The 14,065-nt window shown below is 49.4% G+C and overlaps 1 protein-coding gene across 1 annotated transcript; it reads right to left on the bottom strand.

Moving 5' to 3' along the window:
* Positions 1–1,546: 1,546 nt before the first annotated feature.
* On the bottom strand, positions 1,547–13,619 carry LOC310780891 (lysosomal thioesterase PPT2-like). Its single transcript, XM_083641405.1, has 8 exons — positions 13,392–13,619; positions 12,022–12,175; positions 11,344–11,439; positions 11,056–11,160; positions 10,167–10,250; positions 9,970–10,054; positions 9,564–9,618; positions 1,547–2,139 (listed from the first exon to the last, which is right to left on the bottom strand). Exons 1-8 carry the CDS (start codon positions 13,557–13,559, stop codon positions 1,996–1,998), a joined length of 891 nt encoding a protein of 296 aa, XP_083497531.1. The 5' UTR covers positions 13,560–13,619; the 3' UTR covers positions 1,547–1,995.
* Between the last annotated feature and the right edge of the window lie 446 nt (positions 13,620–14,065).

Raw genomic sequence — 14,065 nt, 5'->3', positions numbered from 1 at the left:
TCCAGACACACAGCACATTATCTTAACATTATTCAAAGAGTGCAGTTTCTGATTAGATATATCACTTTGAAATGCATGATTTTCCTCTTACCAATCAGTTTATTAGGGAAAATCAATTGGTTCAAATTGATTGATGATGCCCTGCTGCTTATCATGTAATCATGTGTAAAGGGCAAAAGGGGCATGTGTACATTTCAATCTGGGGCTAAATGAACAAAATCGATATGGGTTACCAGGACAAACTGCCTGAATAGCAGTTTAAACTTCAGCAGTGTGACATATAAAGTACAGTAATGATGCTTCACAAGATTGATCAACAAGAGGCACAAAAAGACAGATCATTAAAAAATGGTTCTTTGTGGGCTAAATGTCTTTTTTTTTTAAACTACAATACGTTAAACCGTGGATGGTTCTCTTGTTATTTGAGGAACTATTTGTGGTTCTTTTAACACCTAGCACTTATACAATAGACCCTTTTCACGAGGGCCATTTTGTGTCGAAAAGGCAGAATAAACACAGGTGCAAGCAAAACACTAATGAGGGTTTCCAAATTCCAATCATGGAAGTTTGAAACCCTCATTAGTGTTTTGTTTGCACCTATTGAATAGATCCTCAACAGCTTTGACTTTCAACTCCAGCAAACCAAAACAGCTTTCAGTTTGCTGGTGCTTATATCTGCATTTGGATCAAGTTAACTGTTGACAGTGGGTGAAAAACAAAGTTGAACTCTTGTCTCCATCATTCTGTCTATGCAGAAAACAGGAAAATAACGAGATCAATGTTCCTATAAAAAGCCTAATTTAATACAGCTGGTGGAACATTTAATTTATTCTTAAATGACTCCATAGCATCACAAAAGCACGGTGCAAGAGCTCAGTGATAGGCTTGAGCCATGATAAACAGGGTTGACTTGTGTTGAGCCAGGATGTACACAGCAACATCTTTAAACAGGGTTGACTTGTGTTGAGCCAGGATGTACACAGCAACATCTTTAAACAGGGTTGATGTACACAGCAACATCTTTAAACAGGGTTGATGTACACAGCAACATCTTTAAACAGGGTTGATGTACACAGCAACATCTTTAAACAAGGTTGATGTATACAGCAACATCTTTAAACAAGGTTGATGTACACAGCAACATCTTTAAACAAGGTTGATGTACACAGCAAGATCTTTAAACAGGGTTGGCTACAATTCATAAATTATCTCATTCATTCCAATTCAACAGCAGGATTTAGAATTTGAAAGGGGAAAAAAATAATTTAATTCAAGGAAACACATATCTGAGTATAGTGCTGAAAGTTCCTTTCAAGTGGTAATTGATGCATGCAATGTAATCATAACACTGCATACATTGATGTTTAACTGCCATTTATTTGATTAATTAAGTTGAGTCAAGACAAACTCTTAGAAGTGGAATTTAATTCTGTTCCCGATCATTCCAATTCAATTCACAATTGTGTTTCCTTGGAGTTCACATGCCAGCTCCAGGAATTTAAGATGAATTGACCATGCATTCTCAATTCAGTTCATGAATGGCCCCGACTCGGTCAATAAGTGTTTTTAATACGTGTTGATTTGACTCTATACATACTGGCATTGTAGATTTTAAAACTTTCAGAGTTAATTAACACTGACAATTTTACTGTGTATGGCTGGCCGTGTTTCATGGGAATTATCATAATGTGATGTGTCTTTGAACAGTTTATGACTGAATACCCACAGTACGAGGAACCATTTGATCATGGTCCTATGAAGAACATTTCTTACAGCACCAACAGTGAGTGCAGAGCAGACGCATCAGGAGGAACACGTCACATATCAAATATAAAATCAGAAAGCTTATACAAAAGTTGCAAAACGTGTTCTATGTAACCAAGCATATTTTGGTGTCTGTATACGAGGTATAACAGCGTTGATTAGACATACGGTAATAGCCTACTTTACACTGACATTGATAACACTGTGTATGTGATAAAACAGTGTGTGTTGTCATGTGAGCCACTTCTCAATGCAGCTTCTGAACACTGTGACGTTGGAGTGCCAGGAAGTGTGTCTCACTCCTGAGCGCACACACACCGACAAGTCTCCCCGAGCATCCAGCGTCTTCAGCCCAAACCAGTCTCTCATGTAATACTGTCAGAGAAAGAGAGAGTGCACACAGTCACCAAACACATTCAGTTGTTAATATGTAAATATTTGAAGAAGAAACAAGATATATAAAAGGTGAAACCTACTGTTTTACTTCGTTTCGAACTCAAGCTCTCACTAGTGCCTACAACGCTGCGTAGCAGCACTATGGAAGACTGTAATTTTGCTCCAAAATTATTTTTCATTAAAACCTGACCACCCACCTTTAGGTGGCGTGGTGCACCCCTGGGGCTGACATGGCCACCCACCTCACCCTCGTGACTACGTCACGTCCTGTCAGCCCCAGGGTCCGCCACTCTACGTTTCTTCCAGCCACTGAGAAGACGTGTTTTTGAAAGCTCCGCGGTTAGCTCTGAGATAGCTCTCACATAGCTTTAGTTACTAGGCTCGTTCCTTCTTATTAGCCCACCTTAAGAGGTTTGCGTGGAATGAGGTAAAAGCAGGCTTCGGGGACCCGATCCTGTTCTCTCCACCGGCAGCGTTGGGACAAGTCATCTAAAAGCTAAGAGTATCTTCCTTAGTTAACTGTTTATTGCTACCGCCGTGTAGTTGTGCTTGCTACCGCCATGTAGTGGGTTATTGCTGCCGCCGAGTAGCTGTGCTTCGCTCCCCCGGCTGGGGCAGCGTTATCGTTGAGGGCTGACTTAGGTCCGCGCTCAAATACTGTTAGGCTAGGTTGCATACGTGCTGTTAACTTACAGTTTAGCACTAGAACAATAGGCTAGCTAGCCTGGGTTCTTGCGGATAGCCTAGATTGCACCCGTGTGGTTAGCTTCCGTGTGCTTGTGTTTTAGGCGCCGGCTTTGTTGTCAAAGCGCGCGCGTTAGTCCGGCTGGAGTGGCGCTAGACTAGTTAGCTAGTTGCTTAGTGCAGTTAGCTTCGACTAGCTTGTAGCATCCCAGCTATTTTCACCGTCGTAAGCTACTGTTAAAAGTTAAAGCTTACGCGGTGCACTCCCGCTAATTCCTGGTTCAGTCGGCGGGCTTGTTGCGAGTTAGCTTCGCTGAACTCGCGCATGGACCGATCGGCCACCATGAGAAAGGGGGGGACAGTTAGAACCTGTGTTAGCTGTGACGCTACTCTGGCGAGTTTCGACCGTCACAGGGAGTGTGTGTTTTGCCTCGGGCACAACCATGCTACTGATGCCCTGCTGAAGGCTGACTTCTGTCAGACCTGCAACGGCTTCGCCCTGGGCGACCTGCGCGAGAGAGCTTTGCTCTTTGTCCAGGTGGGACCAGCCCTCAGCCATGCACCTCCCGAGGGAGGCGCTACCGTTGGGTCAGACCGCTCGGTCGAAGGGGAGCTGCCTGGCGAGCAGGCTTCTCCGGTCCAACCTGAGCAGCAGACGCAGCGAAGCTCCGTTCTGAGTTGGGGGGATGAGCCCATCGATCCCATGTTAGAACGGGGTGGGCTCTTTCCTTACGACCCCACAGTCGCCCCCCCCCCTAGACACCCCCCAAGAGGAGATGTCAGGCGGGGAGGACTGGGACGGTGTAACCACTGTCACCTCTCTGGCGGGGGCCCGCTCGGAGACGAGCGTCAACGAGCCCTACCAGAGGCAGTTTCAAGGGGTGATGGCTAGGGCCGCAGTGAAGCTCGGCATCGCTCGGGCCGAACCACCCCCGCCCCCCGAGTCAGTGCTGCTGGGGTGTTACTTCCAGCCGCGCCAGGCACCACAGGCGCCCCGCCCGAAGCCCCTCTTACCCGTCTGTATAGACGTGGTTCGCGCGGTGAAGATGGGATGGGACAAGCCTCAGGAGGCCAAGCCGCTCTGCGGGGGCATGGCTCCTTGGTCAGCTTTAGAAGGGGGGGGGTAAGCTCGCGTTCGCCGCGATGCCTCCCCTCGAGGAGATGGTGGCCAGACACCTGGCCCCCAACCCCGCGAGGCCCACCTTGCCTTCAAGTGCGTGCCAGCTTACAGCCAAGCTGGCCGAGAGGTCATACTTGGCGGCGGGCCAGTCCGCCGCCATGTCCAATAACCTGGCTATCCTGCAGGGCTACCAGGCGGTACTCTTGCGGGAGATGCAGGGTGACCCCGCCCCCGAGCTATTTACAGAGCTCAGGATGGCCACGGACTACGCCCTGCGTATGGTCGACTGCTTAGCGCAGAATAGCGGGAAGGTCATGGCCTTCTCCGTTATGACTCACCGTCACCTGTGGCTGAACCTCACCCAGCTCCCGGAGCAGGATAAGAGGAGGCTGCTAGGCGTCCAGATCTCCCCGGAGGGACTGTTCGGTCCTTCCGTGGAGGATTTAGTGCAGCGGTTAGAGAAGTAGCAGCGGGACTCCGTGGTGGTCAGTACCCTCTTGCCTAGGCACAAGGGGGAGGACCGCCGGTCCCAGGTGCAAGCGCGCTCACAGAGCGCCCTCCGGGGCCTCCAGCGCAGCGTACCGCCCCACGCCCATGGGTACGGGCACCACCTAGGGCACCTCTGGATGCGCCCCACCCAGCCGCAGTGGGCCCCGCCTGGGTCCCACGGCAGGCCAGGGTACGCGGCCCCCGCCCCCCAAAGCGGGGGGGTGCCCGGGGAGCCGGTGACCAGTCCCACACTTAGTCTCCTCCCGGGGGAAGGGGGGGGGGGGGGGGGGGGGCTATGAGCCCACCGTCGTTGGAGCTCAGCGCTCAACTTCGGGCCGGGACTCAGCAAGGGCCTACCCAAACCGTCACTCACCGGTGCCTTATGCCCGGCGGGGACGGCAGCTCGCCAGGGCTTGGCTTCAGGGCCAGCCTTCGGTTTGCAGCTATAGGGACAAGCCCACCGTCCTCGGTGCCCACGGTCCGAGTTCGGTCGGGAGCTCTCCCAGGGTCTCATACCCACCGTCAAGAGGCCCCCAGGACAAGCCCACCAGCACTGGCGCCAGGCGCACATTGTTGGTTGGGAGCTCTCCGGGGGACCACACGAGTGGACAAATCCGCCCGCGGCGGTCGAAAGAGAGCTTTGCCTCCTTGGTCCCCCCAGCCTGCGAAAGCCACACGGCGGGGGGGTTTCGCCGGTTCAACACGCTCACAGGGCACGTCAGTAGGCGGAGCCCGCGTAAAGAACCGGCAGGGGGGCATAGCCTTTTCTGTCCGGCCCCCCCCATTTTCTTCCCCAACCAAGATACCGGGCCAGAACCCGGTACCCAACAATTTACTCATGGCCAAGGGGGCGGGCTCCGCCCCCTTTGGCCTCAAGAGACCATCTCTGTCCAGCAGGCTCGATGCCTGGGAACGTCTGTGTTCCCCGTCCCCTTGGTTGCGGCGTACCCTCCAGAAGGGATACGCCCTGCAATTTGCCAGGCCCCCGCCCAGGTTCGACGGGACCCACGATACGGTCGTGGAAGGGGAGTCCATGGACATACTCCACAAGGAGGTTATTTCGCTCCTCGCCAAAGGGGCGATCTGCTCGGTTCCCGAGGTGGAGGTGCGCTCGGGTTTCTACCACAGGTACTTTGTCGTGCCCAAAAAGGACGGCTCCATGCGTCCAATCCTGGACCTTCGGCGTCTCAACAAGACGCTGAGGAAGCTCCCGTTCTGAATGCTCTCCTTTTCCCACCTGTTCAACGCGTTGAGACAGGGGGACTTCTTTACTTCTGTGGACCTGAAAGATGCATTCTTCCATGTCCACGTGGTCAAGAGGCACAGGAAATACCTGAGGTTCTCCTTCCTAGGGAAGGCTTACGAGTTCTGTGTCTTGCCTTTCGGCATGTCTTTGAGCCCGCGAACCTTCACGGCATGCGTGGAGACGGCCTTGGCCCCCCTGGGGGATTCGCGTGGGGGATTCGCATCTTCCTCTATCTCGACGACGCTCTTATTGTAGCAGACTCAAGGGCTGGTGCCACGAAACATACCAGGGTGGTGACCAATCACCTACAAACCTTGGGGTTCTTGGTGAACTGGAAAAAGAGCTGCCTCGCCCCAGAGCAGACGGCTACCTTCCTGGGGCTCGAGTTGAACTCCAGGGCCATGCGAGCCTGCCTGTCACCGGAGCGACAGGCTCGCACGGTGCGGACAGCGAGGACATTAAGTCTTTGCTCCTCGGTGTCAGTACATCAGTGCACAGTCATGTTGGGCCTGATGGCCTCGGCACTGCATGTGCTCCCTCTGGGGAGGCTACACATGCGTCCGTTCCAGATCTGGTTCCTCAGGCTACGCATGGATCCGGCCAGGGACCGTTATCGCAGGGTTCCTATGACAGGCCAGGCCCGCCAGGCGTTGGTCATATGGGCAGACCCCCGTTACCTCTCGAGGGGCACTCGATTGGGTCCGGTCCCGCTCAGGTTAGTGATTCGCACCGACGCCTCCCTCTGGGGTTGGGGTGCGGTGTGCGGGAATTTGTCGGCAAACGGCCGGTGGGAGGCTCAGGAGCTTCGCCACATAAATGTGCTGGAGCTGGAGGCGATTCGCCTGGCTCTGCTTCACTTCCAGCAGATCATACATGGACGCCATGTGCTGATTCGCTCGGCGGCGATCGCCCACCTGAACAAACAGGGCGGTGTGCGGTCGAGGGCGCTGAACCAGTTAGCGGCGGGGATTCACCTGTGGGCGTATCCCCGTCTCCTCTCAGTGTCGGCGGTCTATCTGCCGGGACGGCTGAATTACGGCGCCGACCTGCTGTCTCGAGGCTACCCCCGTCATACGGAGTGGTGCCTCCACCCTCAGGTGGTGGAACAGATTTGGGCCAGGTTCGGTCGTGCCCGCGTCGATCTCTTCGCATCGCGGCGCGCGACGCACTGCCCATTGTGGTTTCTCGATCCAGGAGGACAACCCCCCGTTGGGACACGACGCGTTAGCGAACGTGTGGCCACGGGAGGGGCTCTATGCGTTTCCACTGATCCCCCTGATCCGTCAGGTGTTGGACAGGGTGAAGGAACAGCGCCTCCGGCTCGTTCTAGTGGCTCCGTTCTGGCCCAGGCAGACATGGTTTGCGGACCTGGTCTCCCTGGCGCAGGGTCCGCCTTGGGCGTTGCCGGTGAGGACCGATCTCCTATTCCAGGCGGAGGGGGAGGTGTTCCACCCCTCCCCAGGCAGGTGGAAGCTAGCAGTCTGGCTCCTGAACGGGACCAGTTGCTAGCCCAGGGCTTGCCCGATAATGTGGTACGCACTATTCAGAGTGCTAGGGCTGCTTCGACCCGCACTCAGTACGCGTACAAGTGGCGGGTCTTTTCGCGTTGGTGCACAAGTAAAGGTGTGAATCCAGTGAACTGCGGTGTGCGACCAGTTCTCTGTTTTCTTCAGAGCTTGCTTGGCGCGGGTCAGTCCCCGCAGTCACTTAAGGTGTACGTAGCCGCGATCTCGGCTTGCCACATGGGAATTGAAGGGAGCCCCGTTGGGGCTTGCCCTTTGGTCTCGCGCTTCATGAAGGGGGCGCGTAAACTGCGCCCGCCGTCACGGTGCGTTTTTCCCAAATGGGACCTGGTTACGGTGCTGGACGGGCTAACGGGTCATCCGTTTGAGCCCTTGGACTCCGCCGATTTAAAGGTTCTGTCCTTAAAGACCGCGCTGCTGCTGGCCTTATCGTCAGGTAAGAGAGTCGGTGACCTGATCGCCCTCTCGGTGCAGCAGGCCTGTATGGTTTTTGGGGATGATGGGCGCAGGGTTACGTTGCGACCTAACCCGGCTTACCAACCCAAGAATATTAATGCCAGCTATAGGTCTATGGTCATAGACTTATCAGCATTCTGTCCCCCGCCGTTCAGTTCGGGTGAGGAGAGACGCTTGCACATGCTGTGCCCCGTAAGGGCGATCTCGGCCTATGTGGCCAGGACGCGTTCATTACGCGTTACAGACCAGTTGTTGGTCTGCTTTGGGCAAAAAGCCCAGGGCGGGGCCCTTTCCAAGGATCGCTTATCACACTGGATAGTGGAGGCGATCGCGTTGGCTTACTCTGCCGTGGGCAAGGTTCCCCCGGAGGGTATCAGGGCGCATTCTACGCGAGGTGTTGCGGCATCCTCTGCGTTGTTGCGTGGTGTTTCGGTGGAGGACATGTGTGCCGCGGCCTCATGGTCCTCTCATCACACTTTTGTTAGGTACTACAGTCTCGACGTGTCCGGTTCGCAATTCGCGCACGCGGTGCTGTCGGTGGCAAGAAAGTAGTATCGTTGCCACTCTAATATGTCAGACGGTCAGGCATGAACGTTGCCATATGGCCGTGGTTCACCGGTTCCTTTCGGGTCGCCCTGTGGGGTGCTCCCGGCAGCAAGGTCGGTTGAATTAAGGCACTAGTGAGAGCTTGAGTTCGAAACAAAGTAAAACATTAGGGTTGTGCTACAACCCAGGTTTTACGAGTGAGAACGAGAGCTCTCACTACCCAGCCTTGCTGCGTCGATGCGTCACGGGGTGCGTCGGATCCCAGCTGGCTGGAAGAAATGAGTGGCGGACCCTGGGGCTGACAGGACGTGACGTAGTCACGTGGGTGAGGTGGGTGGCCATGTCAGCCCCAGGGGGGCACCACGCCACCTAAAGGTGGGTGGTCAGGTTTTAATGAAAAATAATTTTGGAGCAAAATTACAGTCTTCCATAGTGCTGCTACGCAGCGTTGTAGGCACTAGTGAGAGCTCTCGTTCTCACTCGTAAAACCTGGGTTGTAGCACAACCCTAATGTTTCTAAATGTTTGATAGCATGAAATTAAAAGAAACAATACTTTCTTTAAGAAAATAATATGTAACTTAAAAGGAGAACTTCACCAAAAAACAATACAGATTTATTTTGCACATGATCTCAGACATATCAGAAAATTTAGTTTGACAGTTATTGAGAATTGATTTGAACTTCAGTGATAGCCTGGTAAACCAGCCCATCACGTGAACTCACATTTCATTTGGTTCTGCGTGACGGTCTGGCCCCAAGGCCTGGGAGGGTGTTAAGCAGAAGCTGCAAAGCGGAAGAGCCAATCAGCGACTGTTGGCAAATCAGGAACGCCACTAGCACTGCACTAACAAAACAATAATGGCCGCCTCCCTGCCTGTCCACCTCGAGGAGTATGTCAGTGTTTGTCTAGTTTAAACAGCCATAAAGTGCAGTTATTGCAGAAATAGACTCAATAACAGCAATTAAACAAGTACAGGAGTATCGCCGCAACTGCAGAGTTTCTCGGTGGAAAACATGTTTTTGCCATTCTCCAGAGTGGATTTGGGTTTGACTGGATCCGACGCTGATTGGCTGAAGAGGAGTTGTCTGTCAAGACAACTACGCCCACCCATGCTCCCGCCCCTGCTAAGGACTGGGTGAAGAGTTGGGGCCAGACCGTCTCGCAGAACCAAATTAAATGTGAGTTCACGTGACGGGCTGGTTTACCAGGCTAGACCAGTGATCTCATTTATGTATGAATGGCATCCCAGTGATAGTTTTCCAAAGACTTCAAAGACTGGATTTTATATACCTTAAAATATATATTGTATAGCTGTTGTTGGGAGTGAAACAACTTACTTCTTGGTTCCTCATCTGAACAATATGTTCGTTGCTGTCATAGAATCCAAAGTGACTGTGTGTGAAAAGAGGAAACAAGGACTTAGTCCATAAGAAACAGGCTCTACTGCAAAGAAACTCACTGCTTTACACAGAACATCTGCTTTACACAAAAAATCTGCAGTCATTTTGACTGAGAACTCATATATAAACTGGCCAGCTCCATTGGCAGAGGTAAAAATATTATTATTATTAGTAGTAGTAGTAGTAGTAGTAGGCTAATACTAATAGTAGCTAGTGTGGTTATTATTGCACTTATAAGAGAAAGAAATGCCAGGGGAAGGATATCAGTTTGAATTCCTGATTAATTAATTGATCATAGACCCATACAAATATCAGAGCTGTGAGTGAATAGAAGTGTTTCCACCTGGACTGCCATGGTGTGATGACACCATCATCCGGTCCACCAATCAGCACAAGCTTCCTGATGCGGAGGAAGTTTTCCCTCCAGGCTGACGAGGATAGATGGAGAAATAATATTGTTTTGTAAATGCATATCATTAGAGCAAAACACATTATGCACGATTCAGATACGATGCCCCGGAAGGGAATTTAGTCCGTTACCTTTCACCTCCTTGTGAGGCGTTTCTGCGTTCAGGACAGCCAGAAAGGTGCTGCTCTCCAGGTAGCTGGACCTGTGGTGAGGGTCTGAATGGAAAGTCAATACACTGCATGACAAAAATAAGTTTTGGTATCTATTTGGAGGGAGAAGTCAAGGCCGTTTAGTGAGTGGTGGATAGAGTATTGCTACTTTTGATACTTTATTTATGTAGAGGTAAAAGTACTGTCCCCCCCCCCCCACACACACACACACACACACAGTCACATGCACGCACGCACGCACGCACGCACACACACACACACACACACACACACACACACACACACACACACACACACACACACACACACACACACACACACACACACACACACACACACACACACACACACACACACACACCAGTGCTTTTACTTCTACTTGAGTAGAATATTCTAGTACTTTTTCACTGCCCAAGCTGGACATGGCCTCAACTTCTTCCTCCAAATAATGTACAGTAGATGCTAAAACTTGTTTTCTTCTACTTAAGAAAAACTCAAACGTAGCTCATTTTGTACTGAGAGTAAAAGGTTACTTTACTTTTTATGGGAAAAAATACATTTTGTGATAATCCATGTGATGATCCATGCAATTCTAAAAGGACAGGGCAGAGTTGAATTGGACATTTTGAAATGACACAATAAAGTGCACAAAGTAAAGCCAGATTACTCTTCTATATGGCTCCACAATTTGTCAATTTATATCAGTCCAGTGTATCTTGATTATGGAGAGCCACAAAAGACACTATGTCCTCTGTAATGGATGTGATTTAAAATGTAGCCAAATACAAAAATTCAGCTAAATATAATTAGTTTCTCACCCCTGAAACTGAAGACCCTTCCCCATTCTCACCATTCCAGTAGTCGCAAACAGAGACTTTCTGACCATATCTGTTGTAGCAGATACGAAAGACTGTCTCCTTTAAATGCTTACAGAAAAACCACAGATAGTCAGTGTCTGTGGAGTGAGATAGGTAGAGATAGTCACGTGATGCACAAGAGGGAAATGTAAGTGGTACAAGTTCTGGTGATTTGGATGATTTTCAATATATTTCAACACAGTAGTTTCCTTGTCACTGTGATTGTTAAAGGCAGAAATCATATTTGACATGTTTTGGACAGTAAAAGGAAGCAGCCTGACCTCCGTACTGCCCGGCCTGTGGTGAGGAGAGCGAGATGAAGGTGTGGACGTTGTGGTCTGGAGTGGTGGAGAGCAGCGCTCGACAGATCAAACCGCCTAGGGAAAGGAAACATTACAATATCAAACAGGACAAATATCTACTTTCCTGAGATCGCAATGTGTTTATGGCCCACCTGTTTATGGACACTCCACCGAAAAACAATGCTGATCATTATGCTCCAAAATGCTCCAAATTATGCTACTGAGAAATAAAAAAAGAGTACACAGCTTTATGCCCAACTCAGGTTTAAAAGTACCGTTGAGAATTATTTTTCTCAGCAGGCTATAGCAGAAAAATTCACTGCACAGCCTGGCAACATGTGAACTGTTTCATAGAAATGCCATTTATCTTGCTATGCCAAAAATGTGGAAGTGAGTTCAAGGCTTTCAGTATCTAATATTCAACTTGCGCGCACGCACAGCCGCACACGTGTGTGTGTGTGTGTGTGTGTGTGTGTGTGTGTGCGTGCGCGCGTGTGTGTCTGCCTGTCTCTGTATGTGTGAAATATTTGCATTCAACCTGTATGTGTAGGTATATAAAGTCTTTATGAATTACATGAATGAGTGTGTGTGTGTGTGTGTGTGTGTGTGTGTGTGTGTGTGTGTGTGTGTGTGTGTGTGTGTGTAACTGGGAGAGACCTTGTGAAAAGCAGAGCAGATGGACCCCCTCGGGTGCCTGTTGCATGATGGGGTGGAGGGCCGTCCTGAAGCCTTGGACTTGCCTCCACATGGGCTTCAGACTGGACAGATCATCGTATAGATCGATCACCTTCACCTCAGTACCTGGATGGAACTGCAAAAACAGATACAATTCTTATTTGATTAAAAAGGATAGAAGTATAGTTCAATGATCCAGCAGTTTAAACCCTCATCATTCTGATTGATAACGTTATCAGCTCTCGTAACAAAGGTGGTTTCATATGGAGGAATAGAAAGCGATACCGGAACAGAACCTTGAAGTGGTTTGGTGGGATTCTCACTTCAGTTTCTAAATGTTGGCTATAGTCAAAAATACATTTCAGCAGTTCCCAGTTTGGCAAGTGATAGAGAATAAAATTCTACATCCGCTTTAATGTATATATAACAGCTTATCTAAACCAAATAAATTGAAACCAATGAGTCTAGGAAGATGTCTTATAAAAGTATATTTATTACCATAACATTCTCCTATACACTGTGTTATAGGAGAGACTGAATCTCAATGTACACATTTCTGATCAATGTACAGAGTCAAATATTCAGCAAATGGCTGACAGTTCAACATATGCTTTATACTCTAAGGAGAGAGCAGAGAGGAGGGGGGGTGAATGTGTGTGCGTCGTGCAGGCTCCTGTCTGGCCTGAGTTATCAGTTGTTATGGCACTCGATGCACTGGACAAGGTCTCAGCAAGCAAAAGGAGAAGTCCTCTGCCATTCTATATGTGTGAAATGTCATGGGTGGTCAGATGTCATGGGTGAATCTATGTGTATGCAAATTATAGCTTATTGATTAGGAAATGCCAATGGAACTTATATTTTTCTCCAACAGCAAGTTTGTCCAACACACCAACACAGTTCAAATTACAACCTGCAAAAAAATTAAACAATAAAAAAATCCACATAAATCGAATAGAGATATAATCTCAGCAAAGCAGGTTAATTCAAAAAGAGGCTACTCAGATCATGCTTCTTTTAAAAGGTTCAACTTTCATCATAGGCTATTGATACAGAAACAACAAATGGTGAATTTCAGGTATCGACCCCCCCCCCCCCATTGCACTATAGCCTAAATGAATGCGTTTGTGTAGAATTTCATAGTCTTATATTGTATTCAGAATAATAACTGTAATTTAATATTTTACTGTCAAACAACAGTTACAAACTGGATGTGCAGTCTGTATTTACAGTAGCCTATCCTATCCTGACAGTTTCTTACAATTCAGTGACATTTTACAGAAATAACACCTTTAAGATTTGACTATTTTTTCTTTTCGGCATACTACTTTAGTCAGATTTGACGTGTAGCCTACCGTGGTTATGAACAGAGAAAGGTTTTGGAACTGCTTCGGTCCATCAAAAATGCCATGCACGATGATGACAGGCTTATATCCCGCTGCCCTGTGAAGCAGCAGCAGGAGCAGTAGCAGCAGCAGCAGCAGCAGCAGCGGGGCGCCTCGGCTGTCTGCAGCTCTCCTCATCTCATCCGAGTAGAGCTGACGACCTGCCTGCTCAGGACACAGGATGGCAGAGAGACACCGCCTAGGACATGCAGACTTTGACCTGCAGATGCAGATTCGATGTCTTAATGCTGATGAATAAATGTTGACCTCTTTGTTTCGGCTCTGTTTGTAGAGGAACCTGGATAGAACAGTGTGGCATTTCCTTCTTCCTCTGTCTGTGTCATGTGTGTTAACTTTTAGGCTGCTGCAGCTGTGAATCAAACACTAGCCATAAACACCGTATTGCCACGCCATCGACTTGTAGCCTAGTAGGCTACTAGACATTTTGCCTTGCCTATACCAGTGGCACAAAAGCAGTTACAGAACCTAAACCCGATACCCGAACATCAGTGATATTCCTATAAATCTCCCAGACTTATAGGAATAAGTATGTCACCGTTCTTTGTGGTATTTCCCCCCCTCCCTTATAGTATCGCTGCAATATCCCTATAGGGAGTCGTAATTTTGCCATGAAGTTTGTATAA

This window comes from Poromitra crassiceps (genome assembly GCF_964638095.1).
Source record: "Poromitra crassiceps genome assembly, chromosome: 1".
In the NCBI taxonomy this organism is placed as follows: Eukaryota; Metazoa; Chordata; class Actinopteri; order Beryciformes; family Melamphaidae; genus Poromitra; species Poromitra crassiceps.
The sequence above is the reverse complement of the archived record's forward strand: the minus strand, read 5'-3'. Positions and strand labels throughout refer to the sequence as shown.